Genomic DNA, 22,376 nt, shown 5'->3' with positions numbered 1-22,376 from the left:
GTGGTGAGAGTGTGGATCGAGCTGCCAGTGGAAGTGATGTATATGGGATTGATAAGTACATGGATGACAGTGGAACCGAGGTCTATGGTCCAGGTCAGGGTTAATGGGACTAGGCAGAACAAAAGTTTTGCATGGACTAGATGGGCTCAAGGTCCTGTGTCTTTGCTGTCGTATGCTATGACTCTATGACTGTATATTGTGCCAAATGACTGGACAGATATTCTACTCTTACATTGCGAACTCGTGTAAAAATTTGAAGCCCTGTCTCAACTAGAAGTCCATCAAACTCTGCCTGGAATTGAACAGCAGGAGCCTGATATTATCTGGCTAGACAGAAGCACAACAGCTTAAAAATTGTGGGAGGAAAATAAAGTCTCTCTGGCTTGCTTTCCACTGTCCTTGAAGCCACATAGTGTAGCATTAATAGAGTTGCTGAGTAATTGCAACAATCAATCGACATCAAGTTAATCCACAGCAGAGCCAGACATCCCTTATCTGTACTGCCGTGCATCAGTGATAGTAGATATTTGTACTGGCAGATTTTAGTCTCTCATTTCCCCTTACCCAAACCCCAACAAAAATTAACACTACGTGCCCTTCCTCTGTCTTCCATGTTCCCCAGGGCTACGTTACTATTGAGGAAGGAAGATTTCTTGTGTGTTTGTTTCAGTGTATGCGAAGAGTCAAGGATCAACTTTATTCACCATATGTATTTTTATGTGTAAGGGGCTTACGTCTTTATGTTGCTGAGTAGGCTAATTAAAATGGCTTCTTTGTTATGTTATACTTGGGAATGCTTCTTTGTTATGTTAAACGCTGAGAAAGTTTTGCGCTAGCAGCTTGTTTTGGGTTAGGTAGTGATAAGAAGATGTTACGAACCAATTGGGATAGTTGTTATGATTTTGGTGTATCTAGAAGATTGGTATGCGCGGGGTTTTGGAGGCAGAAGGTGGGAGAGAGAGACAGAGGATGGACCAGGTGCTGTGAGTCCGTTAACGGGGTCAGACCCCGAGCGGGGCATTCGGCGAGGAGAGGAGACGGAGACGGACTCGTGTGGAGTGTCTGGTCGACCACCGTTGTTGGTCCCAGGCGGCCGGTCAAGGTGGTCCGAGGGGTTGCAGGGTGAAGAAGAAGGGTCCTGAGCTCCAACTGTTTGTGCACGAAGAGATAAAACTTCGATAAGTGTGGCGCCTTTTATTTTCCTTTTATATTTTATTCTCTATTAATTATATAGTTCCAGTAATATCTATAAACTGTAAATCATTTAATCGTTGCTAGTGTATTGTCTGTTACTTGGGTGGGGTGGGGTACATCACACAGCATCCACACAAACTACTACCCAGTTTGGCGGGGCTGAGGGCTATTTCCCCAGATGACAGCGAGCCGAGTGACCCTGAGGCTGACCGGGGGACTACATATGCATTAGGAATTTGCTGTGGTGTGTTGGCTATGGGAAACATAGTTTAAAGTATAGGTGTGGAATAAAATATGCACAAATACATAAACACTAGCATGTAGTTACAATGTAAATAGCATTATAAAAAGTGGTTTAAAATGTTTACAGAGCAGTATAGTTACGGTGGGGAGCGGGTAATAGATAGAGGGGGCTAACTAGTATGGCTGATCAGATTAACTGGCTGGGGGAAGAAACTTTTAGGGTGGTGTGAAGCTTTTGCTTTAATAGTCCTATAGCCTTTTCCAGAGGGAAGCTTTCGGAAAAAGCAGATTTCAGGGTGAACAGTGTCTGCGGTGCTTTTACCTGCTTGTTTCTTTGTCCTGCATAATTACAAGTCCTGCAGTGATGGCAGTCTGTAGTAAATGACCTTTCCTGCTGCCCTGACAGTTCACTGTAGGCTTCGTATACATTGTGAGAAAATGCTGCTGCAAACCAAACAGTAATGGCTGATGTGAGGATGTCTCTGTGATAGTATATGATGAAGAACAATTGATAATTTTAATGCTTTGCCATAAAATTGAGTATTATCTGCTGTAGCCTGGTGCTACAGCTGTGACAGCTTCCATACCCTGGTCTCTTTCATTCTAATATTAAACATCTGTCACCATGAGGGAGGGTTGAATGTACCTCAAATCTCCACTCCTAAAGGTGCTGTGTCTGTAAAACAGCTGATAGGAAACCTCCTTCTGCCTCCGTTAGATTTGTGATCAGTACGGCTGAGGAGAACGACGGGGATGATGCAGAGTTTGATCAGCTCAACAAGCTGCAATCAGGGGTAAACTCTGAATCTGTGCATTGCTTCTCTTTATTTTCATGTGGCCGTACGCCAAGCAGATTGGGTGGTCAGTTTTGGATTCAGTCAAGAGTGTTTACTGAGATTCAAAGATTAAAAAAAACCATGAAAATTAGTGTATAAGAGACAAACACAGAACATTACAGCACAGTACAGTCCCTTCAGCCCATGATGTTGTGCTAACCTTTTGACCTACTCTAAGGTCAATCTAACCCTTCTCTCCCACACAACCCTCCATTGTTCTATCATCCATGTATCTATCTAAGAGTTTCTTAAATGTCCCTAATGTACCTGTATCAACCACCACCCATATCAGGGTGCTCCACACTCCCACTACCCTCTGTGTAAAAAATCTTACCCTTGACATCCTCTCCTATACTTTCCAACAATCACATTAGAATTGGGATATTTCTGCCCCAGGGGAAAGTCTTCGGCTATCTTTGCCTCCCATCATCTTGTACATCTGAACTAATGACTGAAAATTAGTTTTCAGTCGGCATTTTGTATAATTGCGCATGTGCACATTAAATGTTGTTGCAAAGCCAGCTGCCTTTATTTACCTGTTTATTGATTATTAGTTGTTCTTTTTTCTGAAGGAATTAAGCTTTAGCAACACACATGAAGTGCTAGAGGAACTCCACAGGGCAAGCAGCATCCATGGAGAGGAATTGAATTGAGTTGACTTTATTACTTACATCCTTCAAGAGTAAAATTCTTGGAGGAGCAAAATTCTTTACGTTACGTCTCTGTCCAATTGCAATGTGCAATTAATAGTAGTTTGTAATAAATAGTATGTACAACAGGCCAGTAAATATAACATAGAACTACAGTTGTATCAGTGAGAATTAATCAGTCTGATGACCTGGTGGAAGAAGCTGTCCCGGAGCCTGTTGGTCCTGGCTTTTATGCTGTTGTACTGTTTCCCGATGGTAGCAGCTGGAGCAGTTTGTGGTTGGGGTGACTTGGGTCTCCAATGATCCTTCAGGCCCTTTTTACACACCTGTAGCTGTAACTATCCCGACTTACCAAACCTGACTTACCTACCAAACTTCTTCAGCCTTCTGAGGTGAAAGAGGCACTGTTGTGCTTTTTTCACCACACAGCCGTTATGTACAGACCATGTGGGATCCTTGGCAATGTGAACACCGAGGAACTTAAAGCTGTTCCCCCTCTCAAACCCAAATCCATTGATGTCAATATGGGTTAGCCTGTCTCATGTAGTCCACAACCAGTTCCTTTGTTTTTGCAACATTGAGGGAGAGGTTGTTTTCTTGACACCACTGTGTCAGGGTGATGAATTAGTCAGGACTGAAGCATCTTGGCCTGAAGTACTGATTGTTTATTCCTCTTCATTGATGCTACCTGACCTGCTGAGTTCCTCCACCATTTTGTGTGTGATGCTCTGAATTTCCAGCATCTGTAGAATATTTTGTGTTTAGGAGTTGAGCTTTTACTTTGTCAAGGAAAATGTTCCCAATGGCTCCAGTAATCAGGATAAAAGACCAGACATAAACAGGAATTATATATTACCAACCATCAGTGAACATCAGCATTTGAATTCTGTCTCCTGTGTCCTGGTTACTAGAACTGGGCTGACTAAAGCCCAATAATGCACATTACAACTATCAGGGAGGAGGTACAGGAGCCAGAAGACACACACTCAATGTTTCAGGAACAGCTTCTTCCCCTCCTCCATCAGATTTCTGAATGGATATCGAACCTATGAACACCACCTCACTAATTTTGCTCTCTTATTCCACAGCTTAGTTAATTATTTTATACTTTTACTATAATTTGAAATATTTTTATGCATTACACTACTGCCACAAAGCAACAAATTTCACAATATACCTTACTGTGCGGAAGTCTTAGGCATATATAGTATGTATAGTTGGGGTGACGAAGACTTACACACAATACTGTATTAGTCAATGTGGAGCAGAAAGCAAGTTTGTAAATCTGACAGGAGAGAAGGATGTTGGGAATGGTGAGGGTGGAGTGCCACAGGAGAGGTGTAGGACAGGTGGCAGAGGAGGAGTGCTGGGGGCAGGAGGTGAGTAGTGCAGGTGTAGACACACCCGGCCCTGAGACACCAGCCAAAGTCATTTGATTCCAAACAATTGGTTTATTGATCATAACAAGATGTCTCTCTGGTGCTTCCCACACCCTCCCCTTTTCCCAACCATGGTTCCCGTCTCCCTGTCCTGTTCCCACTCTCAGTCCACAATAGAGACCCAGATCAGAATCAGGTTTATCATCGCTCATATATGTCATGAAATTGCTTTTTGTTTTGCAGTAGCAGCAACGCAGACATCACCACCCTCATTATTTACCGTGTTGCATGATGTTGTCAATCATGGACTTGACCTTGATCTTAGCAGTACAGTGTAATACATTCAATTGCTACAGTATTGTGCAAAGGTCTCAGGCACCTTAGCTATATAAATATATACTGTATATGCCTAAGACTTTTGCACAGTACTGTATGTCAGTGATATTAAACCGGATTCTGATTCTAAAATTTAAGCAGGGTTCTCAAGGAACTTTATCCATCTATGCAGTTCACTATCCTACTTTTATTCTATATTGAGCAACACACACAAAATGCTGGTGAACGCAGCAGGCCAGGCAGCATCTATAGGAAGAGGTATAGTCGACGTTTTGGACCGATACCCTTCGTCAGGATTTGTTAATATTCTATATTGTTTGTATTTATTATATTTTGTTTCACTAAGAGCCATTTGCTTTTGACCTCCTCTTTTTTAACTTCATCATTGGGACAGCATGGTAGAGTAGTGGTTAGCACAACACTTTACTGTACCAGCGACGTGGGTTCAATTCCCCTGTCTACCGGTAAGGAACTCTCCCTGTGTCTGTGTGGGCTCCGTCTGGTTGCTCCAGTTTGCTCCGCAGCCCAAAGATGTGGCAGTCAGTGGGTTAATTGGTCATTATAAGTTGGCCTGAGATAAGGCTCGGGTTAAATCGGGGGTTGCTGGGCGGAGTGGCTCGAAGGGCCAAAGGGGCTGTTCTGTGCTGTATCTCAATAACAGTAACATATTTAACGATGGCTTGACAAGAGATACTGCAGATGCTGGCAAGCCAGAGAAACCCTCCTTCAGTTTGTGTCTGTTACTGTGGATTCTCAGTGGCTCTGAAATTTTGTGTGTTTACCATTATAAAATGACGGGGTAATAGATTGAAGGGGTGGGGGGAGGCTAACTGGAATATATTTGCAATGTAAACAGCATTTTAATAAGTGATTTACAGTGTTTACAGTGTGGTGCAGTGACGGGGTAACAGATTGAATGGGGTGGGGGAGGCCAACTGGAATATATTTAAGATGTAAGCAGCATTGTAAAACGGTTTACAGTGCAGTGTGGTGACAGGGCCACAGCTGAGAACAATAGATGTTGGAGAACTCAGACACTCCAGAGAAGTCATACACAAAACTCTGGAGAAACTCAGTCAATCAAAGTCAAAATCAAAGTCAAAATCAAAGTAAACTTTATTGTCCAAGTACATATATGTTACCACATACAACCTCGAGATTCAGTTCATTGTGGGCATTTACAGGAAAATAAAGAAATACAATGAAATTTATGAAAAACTATCTATAAAAATTACAGGCTGCAATCACAGCTGAGAATATGTATATTGGGTAGTCTTGTGAGTTGCCTGCAAAATATCAGCCTATGTCACCAGCGGCGTCTTAATAAGGGAGGCATCATCTTAGGGGGAAATGCACATCGGAATTGGAATGGGCAAGGGCAGATAGCTGGTATGAAAGGGTGAGGTAGGGGCTGGAACAGGAGCTAAGGTAAGGGAAAACAGTATGAGGGGGGAGGGAGGTCGGGATTGGGGAACGTAAGGAAAACAGAGGAGAGTGGTTACCAGAAACTGCAGAAGTTGATGATCATGCTGCTATGTTGAAGATTACCAAGATGGAACATGAGATACTGATGGTCCATCTTCCAGTCATTTCTCCCCTCTGTTCTCCCTAATTCCTGTGCCCTGTTTTCCTTTCTCTTTTCCCTCTATCACATCCCCCATGACCTGTCCTTCTCTTTTCATCTTCCTCCCCTGGTGCCCCTCCTGCTTCCCTTTCTCCCATGATCTGCTCTCCTCTCCTGTCAGATTCTTTCTTCTCCAGCCCTTTACCTTTTCTACCTATGATCTCCCAGCTTCTCATGTTATTCCCTATTTCAACACTCCCCAACTCACCCACTTTCCCCCTCACCTGTTCTCACCCATCAACTGCCAATTCGTCCTCCCTCCCTCCCTCCTCTCCCAACCGTCTTTTTCTGGTTTCTGTCCCCTTCCTTTCTCGTCCCAATTAAGGATCTCTACCTGAAATGTCAACTGTTTATCCTCTTCCATAGACACTGCCTGACCTGCTGAGCTCCTCCAGCATTTTGGATTCATATTTCCAGCATCTGCATAACCTCTAGTGTCTAAGCTTGTATACTACAGTATTACTTTTTGTCTCCACTGCTTTCCCAGTACTAATTTCTTCTCCAGCACAAATCCTAAAGCACCCAAATAAAAATTCTGTTACCTAGGCTCTGGTTAAGTGTAGGTAAATATCTAATATTCACATACCTGTACTAAGCAACTCATCTGCAAGTTCAAATGATTCCTATTTGTCCATTTATGCGATAACTTCAGGTCATTATATCTGAATGTTAACATTAATTAACCAGCTCTTTACACGTTCCTTCCAGGTTGGCTGAGGTTAACAATAAAGAATTTCTCAACAAACATTCAGAAATTAACTTTAAAAAAGAACAATGTGGCAGAGAAGTCCTCCTAACCTTTGACTGTTTTTTTAAGCTTTTGTAAATTCATTCAGGCATTCCCCGAAGATTTAAAAGACTTCTTGGAGCCAAGAATATCAGACACATATGAACTAGATTAGACACCATATCAAGACTGTTGATACAACAGACCAAACACACGGTTCAATGCAGAGTACAGCCACCTGTTATGTTTTCTTAAGGAAAGGCTCTTGGAAGGCATCAGACTCTTTCTTGGAGAGAGGGACTGAAGAACTAGGAACCAAATTACTTCACAAAAGGGCGGGTTACACTGGTGGAATCCTTAAAGGAAATCACTAGTCCCTTCACAGAGTCAGGTTTTGTTTTACATGAGGGAAAAGTTCTAGAAAGTCCAGAGTAAGGGGAAGGGGAGACTTGCAGAAACATACACAACATTTAGTAAGCCTGACTGTGACCTTTGAAGGCGATAAAGAAATCTAATTGAATTTCTCGTCCTTTTTCACAGATGGACCCAGTTCAGAAAGCAGTGATAAATCACACGTTTGGGGTTCCTCCTCCTCCACGAAGAAAACAAGTCATTTCATGCAACATCTGCCAACTAAGATTTAATTCTGATGTGAGTGTACAAAGCACAAGGATGCATTTGAGCCCTTAGTTGCAATGTATTTACTTCTACACAAAGTGCAAAAGTAGACATTAGACAGTGCTGACACTGTAATGACAGCTGGGGCTCCCTTGTTCTAGGATCTTCAGGCTGGTTTGGTGCAATAGAACTCAGTTTACCAGAGCGGCCAACTGGTTATTTTCTGTTTAATCCCTCTGGCATCTTAATAGAGCTGTTAATTTATTTAATTTACAGAAGATCTGTGCTAAAATAATAAGGGAGGCATGTTAAAATCCTGAAGTGTTGTGAATTTGGATCTTGAAGACAATCTTGGGATGTTGTCTGTGCCAGTTATTTTAGAGACAAGGAATCATTTGACCCATTCAGTAGTTTCTTTCTACCGTGACTGAATGGCAGTTCTGATTTGTTGTTCAAAAAATGTTCCACCTGGCGGCTGTAGAAACTATTGTTGAATAAAGGGATGGGTGGGAGGCTGCCACGGTGCTTAGTTTTGTGATAGCAACGTAGGCTTATCCCAGTTGTATAACTTGTACCAATGCAAATCTTTTCAAAGTCAAAGCAAAATTTATTATCAGAGTACATACATGTTACCATATACTACCTTGAGATTCAATTTTTGCAGGTAAAGAAACATAACTGAACTTATGAAAAACTATACATTACAAAGACTGACAAATAACCAAGGTGCAAAAGAAAACAAATTATGCAAATAAAAAATGTTGAGGAGATAAAACATAACAAAATAAGACTGAGAACGATACACTGGGGCATAATTATAAGATGTTTGGAGCATATTATAGTTCAAACTTCAATGTAAATTTATTATCAAAGTACATATACAGTATGGCACCATATACAAACTTGATGTTCATTTTCTTGCGGGCATACTTAGTAAAATCCATAGTAGAATAATAACCGTAATAAAATCAATTAAAGACCACATGTACTTGAGCGTTCAGCCAGCGCGCCGAAGACAACAAATAGTGGAAATACAGAAAAAAAGAAATAATAAAAGTAAATCAGCGAACAATAAATATCAAGAACATGAGGTGAAGAGTCCTTGAAAGGGAGTCCATTGTGGGAGCAGTGCAATGGTAGGGTAAGTGAAGTTGAGTGAAGTTTTCCGCTTTGGGGGGATGTCAGAGGTAGGTTTTTCACACAGAGATTGGTGGGTGTGTACAATGAGGTGTCAAGGTTGGTGATAGGGGCAGGTACATTAGGGACATTTAAAAGATGATGGAAAAATTGAAGGGGTGCTGGGACTACATGAGAGGGGATGGTTAGACTGATCTTGGAGTAGGTTAAACGGATGCCACAACATCATGGACCAAAGGGCTTCTACTGTTCTGTAATGTTCTATGTTGTAAAGAGCTTTTGAAAGTGAGTCTATGTGTTGTAGGATCAGTTCAGAGCTGTGGTCTCTTTTTAATCTAATCTTTTAAATCTAATACCCGTCTTAGCTAGAAGTTGAGGTCATGGAGGCTGATATGTTGAAATTGTCAGAGTAATATAAAGACCCTTCAAGTGATCAGTTGTTGCAGAAGGGTTCATTTTCTCAAGAGGCAATGTCTTGACAGGTAAAAATCATAAACAAACACACTCTAATGTGGGGCGGGGGGGAGAACGAACCACTAGTAAACCAGCCATGTGCTATTAACATCAAAGAGATGTCATGCATCAATGACAGGGATGAAGTTTGATGTTAGTTCATTTAGATTGTAGATCAGGCTTATGATGTGCTGCAGCTGAACTTTAAGCCTGTTTCAAGACATTCAAACAATCAGTTGTTACAAATACTTCTGAATTCAAAGTTCAAACTTTAACGTAAATTTATTATCAGAGTACTTATGTCACCATATACAACCCTGAGATTCATCTTCATGTGGGCATACTCTGTAAATCCATAATAGAATAATAACCATAATAACCATCAATGAAACACCACACGAACTTGGGTGTTCAACCAATGTGCAGAAGGCAACAAACTGCAAACATAAAAAGAAAGAAATAATAATAATAAATAAATAAGTAATAAATATCGAGAGCATGAGATAAAGAGTCCTTGAAAGAGAGTCCATAGGTTGTGGAAACATTTCAATGACGGAGCAAGAGAAGTTGAATGAAGTTATCCGCCCTGGTTTAGGAGCCTGATTGTTGAAGGGTATTACCTGTTGCTGAACCTGACGGTGGGTGTTCTAATGCTCCTGTGCCATCTTCCTGATGGCAGCAGTGAGAAGAGAGCGTGTCCTGGGTGGTGAGGGTCCCGGACGTTGGATGCTCCTTTCCAGCAGCAACACTTTGTGTAGATGTGTTCAGTGGTGGAAATGGCTTTACCCATGATGGACTGGGCCGAATATGTTACTTTTTGTAGGATTTTCCGTTCAAGGCCATTGATGTTTCCATACCAAGCTGTGATGCATCCAGTTAATATATACTTCAGTAAACATCTATAGGAGTTTGCCAACATTTTAGAAGTCATGCCAAATCTTTGCAAACTCTAAGGAAGTAGAGGCACTCCTGTGCTTTCTTCATAATAGCACGTATGTGCTGGGCCCAGTACAGGTCCTCCAAAATAAAAAAACACCAAGGAATTTAAAGTGCTAACTCTCTCCATCTCTGATTCTCTGAAGAGGATTGGCTCACGGACCTCTAGTTTCCTTCTCCTGAAGTCAATAACCAGCTCCTTAGTGTTTGTAAGAAGTAGTTGTTATGCACCACGCAGCCAGATTTTCAGTCTCCCTCCTATATCACCACCATTGATTCAGCCTGCCACAGTAGTGTCCTGGCATTGGACCTGTGCTTAACCTCTCAGTCATAAGTGTAAAACGAGTAGAGTAGGGGGTAAACACACAGCCTTGTGGTGCATCTGTGCTGATGGAGATCATGGAGGAGACGTTATTGCCAATCCCAGCTGACTGGGGTCTACAAGTGAGGAAACAGATGATCCAATTGCACGAGGAGGTACTGAGGCCAAGGTCTTGAAGCTTATTGATTAGTTTTGAGGGTGTGATGGCATTAAATGTTGAGCTGTAGTCGATAAAGAGCATCCTAATGTATGCATCTTTGCAGTTCACATCTTCCAGGTTTGAATGAAAAGCCAATGAAATCACATCTGCTGTTGGCCTGTTATGACAGTAGCCAAAATGGGGAGGATCCAAGTGGTTTCTCAGGCAGGAGTTGTTATATTCCATCATCAAACTCTCACAACACTTCATCACAGTGGATGTAGGATCTGCTGGACAATGTACGTGAAGGCAGGTTACCACGTTCTTTGTAGGTACTGGTATAATTAAAACCTGCTTGAAACAGACTACTGAAGTGAGAGGTGAAAGATCTCCGTGAGCACTCCAGTCAGTTGATCAGTACAGGTCTTTGGTACTCAGCCTGGCACCCCGTCTGGGCCAGATGTTCCTGAGGGTTCGCCCTCCTGAAGGGAGCTCGCACATCAGCCTCAGACTCAAATCACAGGATCATCAGGGACTGAGAGAGTTTATGAAGGTGTCTCCATGCTTTTATGGTCGAAGGTAGCATAGAAGGCATTAAGCTCATGTGGAAGCGAAGCCGTTTTGTCACCTAGTGTATGTCACTTGTAGTAGATGATAGCATTCAAACCTTGCCACAGCAGCTGAGCTTTGTTCCCAATCGCAACTGTACATGTGAGATGGCTTTCTGGAGATCTCTTGTAACTTGCTTGGTCGCCAGACCTGAATGCCACTGATCTGGCCCTCAGCAGACTGCGGATTTCATCGTTCATCCGGGGCTTCTGGTTGGGGAAGACTGAATGATTTTGTGGGGACACACTCGTCTATGACTGCTTATATAAAATCCGTGACCGCCTCGGTGTATTCCAAGCAACACACATCAAAGTTGCTGGTGAACGCAGCAGGCCAGGCAGCATCTCTAGGAAGAGGTACAGTCGACATTTCAGGACGAGACCCTTCGTCAGGACTAACTGAAGGAAGAGTGAGTAAGAGATTTGAAAGTTGGAAGGGGAGATCCAAAATGATAGGAGAAGACAGGAGTGGGAGGGATAGAGCCAAGAGCTGGACAGGTGATTGGCAAAAGGGATACGAGAGGATCATGGGACAGGAGGTCTGGGAAGAAAGACGGTGGGGGGGGGGGGGGACCCAGAGGATGGGCAAGGGGTATATTCAGAGGGAGAAAAAGGAGAGTGAGAGAAAGAATGTGTGTATAAAAATAAATAACAGATGGGGTATGAGGGGGAGGTGGGGCATTAGCAGAAGTTAGAGAAGTCGATGTTCATGCCATCAGGTTGGAGGCTACCCAGATGGAATATAAGGTGTTGTTCCTCCAACCTGAGTGTGGCTTAATCTTTACAGTAGAGGAGGCCGTGGATAGACATGTCAGAATGGGAATGGGGTGTGGAATTAAAATGTGTGGCCACTGGGAGATCCTGCTTTTTCTGGCAGACAGAGCGTAGATGTTCAGCAAAGCGGTCTCCCAGTCTGCGTCGGGTCTCGCCAATATATAAAAGGCCACATCGGGAGCACCGGACGCAGTATATCACCCCAGCTGACTCACAGGTGAAGTGTCGCTTCAGCTGGAAGGACTGTTTGGGGCCCTGAATGGTGGTAAGGGAGGAAGTGTAAGGGCATGTGTAGCACTTGTTCCGCGTACACGGATAAGTGCCAGGAGGGACGCTTACACGGATAAGTGCCAGGAGGGACTTATTCACACATTCTTTCTCTCACTCTCCTTTTTCTCCCTCTGTCCCTCTGAATATACCCCTTGACCATCCTCTGGGTTCCCCCCCCCCGTCTTTCTTCGCGGACCTCCTGTCCCATGATCCTCTTGTATCCCTTTTGCCTATCACCTGTCCAGCTCTTGGCTCCATCCCTCCCCCTCCTGTCTTCTCCTATCATTTTCGATCTCCCCCTCCCCCTCCAACTTTCAAATCTCTTCAGTTAGTCCTGATGAAGGGTCTCGGCCTGAAACGTCGACTGCACCTCTTCCTAGAGATGCTGCCTGGCCTGCTGCATTCACCAGCAACTTTGATGTATGTTGCTTGAATTTCCAGCATCTGCAGAATTCCTGTTGTTTGTCGATGTATTCCAATGTGCTTTAATTTTCAATTGTATGGCACGGTGGTGAGCAGTTAGCATATGGCTTCACAGCTGTCTGTAGATTATTATCATGGCTGCGTGGGTTTCTTCCGGGTGCTTTGCTTTCCTTCCACATTCCAACAGCGTACGGGTTAGGGTCAGTAGGTTATGAGCATGCTCTGTTGGTGGCGGATGGTTGTGGAGTCAGTTCAGTGTTGAGGTGAGTGAAGTTATCCACACTGGTTCAGGAGCCTGATGGTTGTTGGATACGAACTGTTCCTGAATGAGGTAGTGTGGGACCGAAGGCTGGCGTACCTCCTACCCAATGATAGTAGCCGGGCCATCTGGTATGGTAACACTGTTCTGTGATGCTTAACACTATAAAAACACCAGTTCAATTGCCATCGCTATCTGTGAGGAGTGTTTATGTTCTCCCAGTGAACTGGCGGATTTCCACTGGGGGCTCTGGTTTCCTCCCACATTCCAAAGACGTATAGGTTAGTAAGTTAATTGTTCACCTGGGTGGCGGCGTGGGCTTGTTGTCCAGCAGGTCCTGTTACCATGCTGTATCTCTGAGTAATAAAAGGAACAGCAGCAACTCATTTTCATATGGATGACATCGTGTGGTTAAAATCTTCCATGGTGTGTGATTTGCAGGACAGCTAAGGAGTTTAATGCCATGGGGATTGTTTGCAGTGCAATCAGCGGTTTGTTCAAGGGGCTTAGGTACATCCAAACAGAGAAACATTACGACTACTACTACGTGGTCTCAGGCCAAGGGGGCCGGCGTCGGGCAAAAAGAAACATTACACTGTCAGAACATAACCATAAGACACAGAGCAGAATTAGGCCATTTGGCCCATTGTGTCTTTCCACCATTCCATCATGGCTGATTAATTATTCCTCTCAACCCCATTCTCCTGCCTTCTCCCTGACCCTTTGATGCCCTGACTAATCAAGAAACCAGCAACCACCATTTTAAATATACCCAATGACCTGACCTCTACAGTCATCCATGGCAATGAATTCCACAGCTTCACAACCTATTGCCTAAAGAAATTTCTTCTCATCTCTGTTCTGAGGCTGTGCCCTCAGGCCCTAGACTCCTGCACTATAGGAACTATCTCCACATCCTTAACTCTGAGCCTGTCAATATTCAATACGTTTCAGTGAGATCCCCCATCATTCTTCTAAGTTTCAGTGAGTACAGGCCCAGCACAATCAAATGCTCCTCATATGTTAACTGCTTCATTCCTGGAATTATTCTTAAGAACTCCCTCTGCATCCTTTCCAGTGCCAGCACATCTTTTCTTCCATAAGAGGCCCAAAACTGCTCACTGTACTCTGAGTGCAGTCTGACTAATGCCTTATAAAGCTTCAGCATTACATCCTTGTTTTCATATTCTATTCCTTTTGAAATGAATACTAACATTGCATTTACCTTCCTTACCACCAACTCACCTCTCCTAATGGATTCCTTCTTCTACAGCCCTTTACCTCTTCCACCTATCACCTCCCAGCTTCTTACTTCAACACCCTCCCTCACCCATCTATCTCAGACTGAAATCACATGATCATTAGGGACTGAGAGAGTTTATGAACCCCTTACCTGGTTTCACCTATCACCTGCCAGCTTCTAATCCTCCCCTCCCCTCTTTCACCTTTTTAGTTTGACTTCTCCCTTCCTTTCCAGTCCCAATGAAGGGTCTCAGCCCAAAACGTCGATTGTGTATTCCCCTCCATAGTTGCTGCCTGACCTGCTGAGTTCTCCAGCATTTTGTGTGTGTTGCTCTGGATTTCCAGCATCTACAGAATCTCTTGTGTTTATGGCAACGGTAGCAGATAGCGGACAAAACAAGATCATTATGGGGATAATCTCAGCTACACCCAGAAAACTTCAGTTCCTTGGTACTACATTCCTCATGGGCCTTCCACATTTTTCTGATTTTAATTCAATGTGTGGCACTATAAATAAGATCTAGGTCTGCAGTGCTTCTCCCAAATCACACTTGTAGTCGTGATTACTAAATGCCTTCCTGCAGGCATTTACAGGAAAAGAAAGAAACACAACAGAATTTATGAAAAACTGTACATAAACAAAGACTGACAAACAACCAAAGTGCAAAAGCAGACAAATTTTGCAAATAAATAAATAATACTGAGAATGTGAGTTGTAAAGAGTCTTTGAAAGTGAGTCTGTAGGTTGTGGAATGAGTTCAGAGTTGGGAGAAATGTGGGACTATTTTCAGAATGTGGGAGGAAACCAGAGCACCCAGAGGAAACACACACAGTCATGGGGAGAATGTACAAACTCCTTACAGACAGTGGAAAGAAACTCAGAGCGAGACCTTCGTCTCAGCCGGACGGGATGTACGGTAGAAACCCACATCAAGGAGCACAGCAGGTGTGTGCGTTTGGGTTACCCAGAGAAATCTGTGGTAACAGAACACTGCGTTCACAATGGCCATAGGATTGATTTAGATGGCACAAAACTACTGTGCGACACCAACGGCTTTTGGGACTGCCTGGTAAAGGAAGCCATTAAAATACAACTAGAGGGAAAGAATTTTAAGAAAGACGAAGGTTGTGCTGTAAGTAAGAACTGGAATTTAAGTGTAAGCAAGGTGGGAGAGCAGAAACCTGATTGGATGAGGACTAACCAATCAAGAGGGATAGACTACAGGGGAGGGGGTATAAATACCAATGAACTAGATATGCCCAAACATCATTCCTGATGAAGGTGGCAGAGTCTGTCATCAAAACATCAGTTATAATTGATACCTGTACCCGACTGGAAGCCTGGGAAGAGATTATTTTTAATATATGCTGGGAAAGCACGAGATCCTTTTTGATTCCCTGGGTTTACAAATCTTTCAACTTATTAATAGATCAGCTACTGGTGTGCTAAGTCAGCGGTCCCCACCTACCTGGCCACAAAGCATGTGCTACTGGGCTGTGAGGAAACGATATAAATCAGCTGCACCTTTCCTCATTCCCTGTCACGCACTGTTGAACTTGAACATAGGGTTGCCAACTGTCCTGTATTTGCCAGGTCATCCCTTATACTGTATTGGGCTAAATTAGTTTGTCCCGTATTTCCACCGCTAAGGTAGAGCGTTCCTATGAAACCTTTCATGCTGAAATGGCGTGAAGCGAAGAAGCAATTACCATTCATTTATGTGGGAAAAATTTCTGAGCGTTCCCAGACCCAAAAATTAACCTAACAAATCATACCAAACAACACATAAAACCGAAAATAAATAACACTAACATTATAGTAACAGCAGGAATGATATGATAAATACACAGCCTATATAAAGTAGAAATAATGTATGTACAGTATAGTCAGGAAGATGAAGGCAAAACAATCGGCACTACGCGCGTGAGCACATCACATGCGCAGTCACACATGCGCACACAGGTGCCCGCGCAAGGCTTCATGGTCATGGTAGTCTTTCCTGGGGTAAAGTGTCCCGAGATTTGACTGCTACTTTTGTCCCTTATTTGAGAGTGAGAAAGTTGCCAACCCTAACTGTAAAAGACATGTTGAGGTGAGTTTAACCCTACTTGAACACCACCCCCCCCCCCCCCCCAAGGTTGGCTGGTCTGCAAGAATATTGTCGATATTAAACCGGTCCGTGGTGCAAAAAAGGTTGGGGACCCCTGTGCTAAGTGATTGCTTCCATCTAGTCTGCAAGCACTCTTGAACTAAACAACATAGCCAGCATTATCTGTTTTGAAATAAGCCAAATTAATTCAGTTCAGTTTCCGTTTATTGTCATTTAGAAATGCATGCATTAAAAGATGATACAACGTTCCTCCAGAATGATATCACAAGAAAACACAAGACAAACCAAGACAAAAACTGACAAAACCACATAATTATAACATAGTTACAAAAGTGCAAAGCAATCCCATAATTTGATAAAGAGCAGACCCTGGGCATGGTAAAAAAATAGTCTCAAAGTCCCGATAGACTCATCATCTCATGCAGGTGGCAGAAGGGAGGAACTCTCCCCGCCATGAACCTCCAAGCGCCACCAACTCGTCGATGCAGCACCATTGGAAGCACCCGACCGCAGCGGACTCTGAGTCCGTCCGAAAACCTCGAGCCTCCGACCAGCCCCTCCGACACAGCCTCTCCGAGCACCATCTTCTGCCAAGCGCTTCGACCCCACCCCGGCTGCCGAGCAACAAGCAAAGCCGAGGACTCAGGGCCTTCTCCTCTGGAGATTCTGGACCACACAGTAGCAGCAGCAGTGAAGCAGGCATTTCAGAAGTTTCACCAGATGTTCCTCCATGCTCCGTGCTCTCACGTCGGTCTCCATCAAATCAGGATTGTGCATGACACCCTACTTGAAAAATAACAGACATCAGCACCGGAGTGGCCGCTGTGAGCTGCGTCGAGTCGCCATCTTCCGTCTTCCGCCTCATTAACCCATTGTCTTACACTGCACCTCATGAGAGGGCAGTCCAGGTGCTGTGAGCTAGCATCCTATGTTGTACAAATATTATGTCTGTTTGCAAAGCTGTCCTTTCAAATTCACACTGATTATCACATAATTTACATTGAAAAACTGAAGACTGGCTCCCTTTTATGACAAGAAGCTAAATAAAGAATATTAGTTAGGAGTTCAACTTATTCAAAACAACTGTTTTGGCACCCACTGTATTTCAAAAGCTGAGTTTGGCAAAAATGAAGAAGCCCTCTGGCCCTGGAAGTGAATATCCGTCATGACATCTGCATCTCTTACAGGTGCAGAACTGCATAGCCAGCAGTTGATGGACATATATCAGCCCAATCAGCAGAAAGCCTGGCAGAGCAAACCCTGGGGTATGAAGAGTGCCTGACTAAGGGTAGAATCAGATTTATTTTCTGAGAGCTATTTGATCACAGGAGTGTGCTGCTTATAATTTCTCCTTCATTTTAAGACATTAATAAATATTTATCAGGATTGACTTGCAGAGCTGGGAACTTTTCAAATGTAAAGGTTTTTAAAGATTAGCTTTAATTGTCACATGCACATCGAAACATACTGTGAAATGTGTTGTTTTGAATCAACAACCAGCACAGTCTGAGGATATGCTGGGAGCAGGCAGCAATTGTCGCCTCACTTCCAGCACCAATGTAGCATCCTCACAACTCACTAACCCTAACGCGTACATCTTTGGGATGTGCAAGGAAACTGGAGCACCAAGAGGAAGCCCACATGATCATGGGGAAAATACTCAAATGCCTTCCGGCAGCAGTGAGATTGAATTCCAATCGCTGCACTGTAATAGTGTTATACTAAGTGTTACACTACTGTGGCACCCGCACCATTGTAAACCCTGCACTATTGTAAATCCTGCACTACTGAGACTCGCTTTGTTTCTGAACACAGAAACATGCACGTGGACCTCATTGAAACTGAGTCCATACTGAAAGGGCTAACGGGAGTGTGCGTGGAGAGAATGTTTCCTCTATATAACCATTTAACAATTACAGCACAGAAACAGGCCATCTCAGCCCTTCTAGTCCGTGCCGAACTCTTACTCTCACCTAGTCCCACTGATCTGCACTTAGCCCATAACCCTCCATTCCTTTCCTGTCCATATACCTATCCAATTTTTTTTTAAATGACAAAATCGAACTTCCCTCTACCACTTCTGCTGGAAGCTCATTCCACACAGCTACCACTCTCTGAGTAAAGACGTTCCCCCTCGTGTTACCCCTAAACTTTTTCCCTTTAACTCTCAACTCATGTCTTCTTGTTTGAATCTCCCCTACTCTCAATGGAAAAAGCCTATCCACATCAACTCTATATATCCCCCTCATAATTTTAAACACCTCTATCAAGTCCCCCCTCGACTTTCTACACTCCAAAGAATAAAGGCCTAACTTGTTCAACCTTTCTCTGTAACTTAGGTGCCGAAACCCAGCTAACATTCTAGTAAATCTCCTCTGTACTCTCTCTATTTTATTGACATCTTTCCTATAATTCGGTGACCAGAACTGTACACAATACTCCAAATTTGGCCTCACCAATGCCTTGTACAATTTTAACATTACATCCCAACTCCTATACTCAATGCTCTGATTTATAAAGGCCAGCATACCAAAAGCTTTCTTCACCACCCTATCCACATGAGATTCCATCTTCAGGGAACTATGCACCATTATTCCTAGATCCCTCTGTTCTACAGCATTCTTCAATGCCCTACCATTTACCATGTATATCCTACTTTGATTAGTCCTACCAAAATACCACTAGACTCTTACTCTAGTGTGGGAGTCTAGAACCAGAGGCCAAAGCCCTTTACAACAGAGAAGAGAATGAATTTCTTTAGCCAGACGGTGGTGAATCTGTGGAATTCATTGCCAGAGACAGCTGTGAAGGCCAAGTCATTGGTATATCTAAAAAGAGGTTAATAGGTTCTTGAGTAGTAAGGACATTAAAGAGAGAAGGCAGGAGAATGGGGTTGAGAGGGTTAATAAATCAGCCATGATGGAATGGCAGAGTAGACTTGACAGGCTGAGTGGCCTAATTCTGCTCCTGTGGTCTTATGGAATTCTGCCCTCTGCAATTAAGTAACTATATTCAGCCCAGTTATATAACTAGAACATCACAGACAGTTCTGGCCCTAAGGCCCCCAGTGTTGTGTTGTCCTTTTAAATGATGGAATGGCAGAGCAGACTTGATGAGCCAAATGGCCCAATTCTGCTCTTATGGTCTGAACAGCAATGGTTGGTACAATAAGTGTTCCAAAGGTCACATTAAGTTGCCATTTCCCCTTAAAAACGCATGGGAAACATCTGCCATATACATATATGGTTAACTACAGACTGACTTTTGCATGGAGAAATGAACGTTGTACAATTATGTAATTGGTAACAGGGAGATATTCTTAAATTCATCAGAAAATAAATATGCTTACTGCCTTAATCACGTTCACCAGAAACTGCCCCGTGGGCTAAAGGTAATATTTCCCCAGTATCCATTCCAAAGGCATATCACTTCCAAATATCATTTCTGCAATTAAACTTCACGCATACTTATCTTACAGTTTATAGTATGATTGTCATCTTAACTATGTATAACCACAACATTCATCGAGTAACACATTTTCCTGAACATTAACAGTAACCTTAAACTGAACACAGGCAAGTGACACTTTGAACTATTTGCAGTTGTATCATATTTCATTGTAACACTAAATACCAGACATCTAATTTCCTTACTTTATATTCTCGTGTATCTGCTCTCAATCGATCTTCTATTTTGAATCTTTACTCTTTCCTGCTGACCCTCATGAGATTCGAAGGTCACCACCTTTCACCTTTCTACCATTGGTATCATCAGGGAGGAGGGACAGGAGCCAGAAGACAGAAACTCAATGTTTCAGGAACAGCTTCTTGCCTGTCACCATCAGATTTCTGAATGGACAATGAATCCATGTACACTACCTCACTTTTTTTTCTTCTTGTGCTCTCTTTTTTGCACTGCTTATTTAATTTAGTTCAAATTGTGATTCTGATTCAGGTATGTATGCAGTACTGAGCAAAAGTCTTAGGCACATACATACACAGAGCTAGGATACCTGAGTTTTGCACAGTACTATATTTGTCAATGTGGAGTGGAGACCAAGTTTGTAAATCTGGCAGGAGCAAAGGATGTTGGGAATGATGAGGGTGGAGCGCCATGTGAGAGGTGTGGGACAAGTGGTAGAGAAGGAGTGCCAAGGCAGGGAGTGGCGCAGATACAGACATGCCCAGCCCTGAGACACCAGGCAAGGTCAGGATCATTTGATTCCAAACCATGGTTTATTGATCATTACAGAATGTCTCTCTAGTGCTTCCCGCTCCCGTTCCTCTCTCTTCCCCTTTTCCCAGCCACGGTTCCCCTCTCCCTGCCCCCTTCCCACTCTCAGTTCACAATAGAGACCGTAGAGGGCATTCTGACAGGCTATATCACTCTCTGGTATTGGGGGGCGTGGGAGCAACTGCAAACCTGCTGATCCTCAAGATTTGAAAGTCACCACCTTTCACCTTTCTACCATTGGTATCATCAGGGAGGAGGTGCAGTATTGGCTTGCTTCTCTGCTCTGCAAACTGTGTGATAATTAACTTTTTTTACAATTGTCAGAATGCCTCCTACTGGTTAATCCTACTAAAGACGAGGGGAGCCAGAATGAGGAATGGAAAACGAGAGAAGGGGGAAGGATGAGATATTACTAGAAGTTAGAGAACTCATTGTTGATGCCCTCAAGTTGCAGGCTACCCAGACAAAATATGACTGTGTTTGGCTTCCTTGTGGCAGTAAATGAGGCCATGGATTGACAGGTCAGAATGGGAATGGAAAGTTGAATTGAAATGATTTCCGGCATCTGCAGAATCTCTTGTGTAAACAAGCAGCAGAAATGATTGGGTCTGGATGTTCTCCTGGGGAGCTCCTGCAATGATGTCAATAGATTGTCTTGTTTGTGTTCCAAGAACCACAGCCACCTCCAGACAACATCTATGGAGGGAAATAAACAGTCGACATTTTGGGCCGAGACCTTTCATCGGGATATCATTCATCATGATGAATGGTCTTGGCCGGAATCGTCAAATGTTCATTCCACTGCATAGATTTTGCTTGACCTGCTGAGTTCCTCCAAAATTGTGTGTGTGTTGCTCAGCATTTCTATCATCTGCAGAATCTCTTGTGTTTACAACCATCTTTGTCTGGATTTCTACACCCATTTTCCTCTCATTGCTCATTGATTTCAGGTTCAGCAGTAATGCACCAGCCGTATTTTGTCAACTGTTGCCCGGATACCTGGAACTCAGTTCTGTGCTCTCTTGTTCAGACTAATAGACTCCTGTGCTGAGCTCTGCTGCCAAGTTGTTCTTTATTTTTTAAACTATTTCTCTTCTTTTCCACATTGCTTGTCTGTCGATCTTTGTTTTTTTTTAATTTGATTGTATTTCTTTATTTCCTTGTGAATGCCTGTAAGAAAATGAATCCCATGGTGGTATGTGATAACATATAGATACTTAGATAATAAAATTAATCCCAAATCCCATGGTAACATATACTGTATGTACTTTGATAAGAAATTTTATTTTGACTTACTTTGACTTTAAAAACAAATACCAGACATCGATGATCTGGTTATTGGTGAGTAATTGTTGTTTAGTGACGCTACTGGTCAGTTACTTTTCTCAAAGAAACCAGGGTTATAATTAGCTGGATTTTGTTTTCTTTCCATAAGATATGGGAGCAAAATTAAGTAATTTGACCTATCAAGTTTGCTCTGCTATTCCATCATGGCTGCTTTATTTCCTCTTAACTCCATTCTCCTGCCTTCTCCCCGTAACCTTTGACACCCTTACTAATCAAGAACCTCACAACCTCCACTTTAAAAATAATGATGTGATCTCCACAACCATCCATGGCAATGAATTCCACAGGTTCAGCACCCTCTGGCTAAAGAAATTGCTCCTCATTTCTGTTCTAAAGGGATGTCCTTTTATTCTGAGGCTGTGCCCTCTGGTCCTAGTCTCCACTATTATAGGAAACATCCTTCCCACATCCACTCTACCCAGACCTTTCAGTATTCAATAAGTTTCAATGAGATCCTCCCTCGTTCTTCTAAATTCCAGTGAGTACAGTCCCAGAGGCATCAAACGCTCCCCTTT

At 43.1% G+C, this 22,376-nt stretch overlaps 1 protein-coding gene across 5 annotated transcripts in view; it reads left to right on the top strand.

Moving 5' to 3' along the window:
- Positions 1-22,376, top strand: part of LOC140212388 (zinc finger protein 385D-like) — a 345,265-nt gene that overhangs the window by 203,672 nt on the left and 119,217 nt on the right. For 4 of the 5 annotated variants that reach the window (XR_011889708.1, XR_011889707.1, XM_072283136.1 and 1 more), the window contains exon 3: positions 7,530-7,640. The exons of the other annotated variant lie outside the window; for it this stretch is intronic. Coding sequence is in view for 2 of the 4 variants with exons in the window: in XM_072283136.1 (XP_072139237.1) it covers positions 7,530-7,640 (111 nt within the window). In the remaining 2 variants the exon portion in view is untranslated. The remainder of the gene's footprint in view (positions 1-7,529; positions 7,641-22,376) is intronic. 5 annotated transcript variants of the gene reach the window in all.

The sequence above is a fragment of the Mobula birostris genome, chromosome 19, assembly GCF_030028105.1.
Source record: "Mobula birostris isolate sMobBir1 chromosome 19, sMobBir1.hap1, whole genome shotgun sequence".
NCBI classification, from domain to species: Eukaryota; Metazoa; Chordata; class Chondrichthyes; order Myliobatiformes; family Myliobatidae; genus Mobula; species Mobula birostris.
Note: the sequence above shows the minus strand (reverse complement) of the source record. Positions and strands in the feature narration are given on the sequence as shown.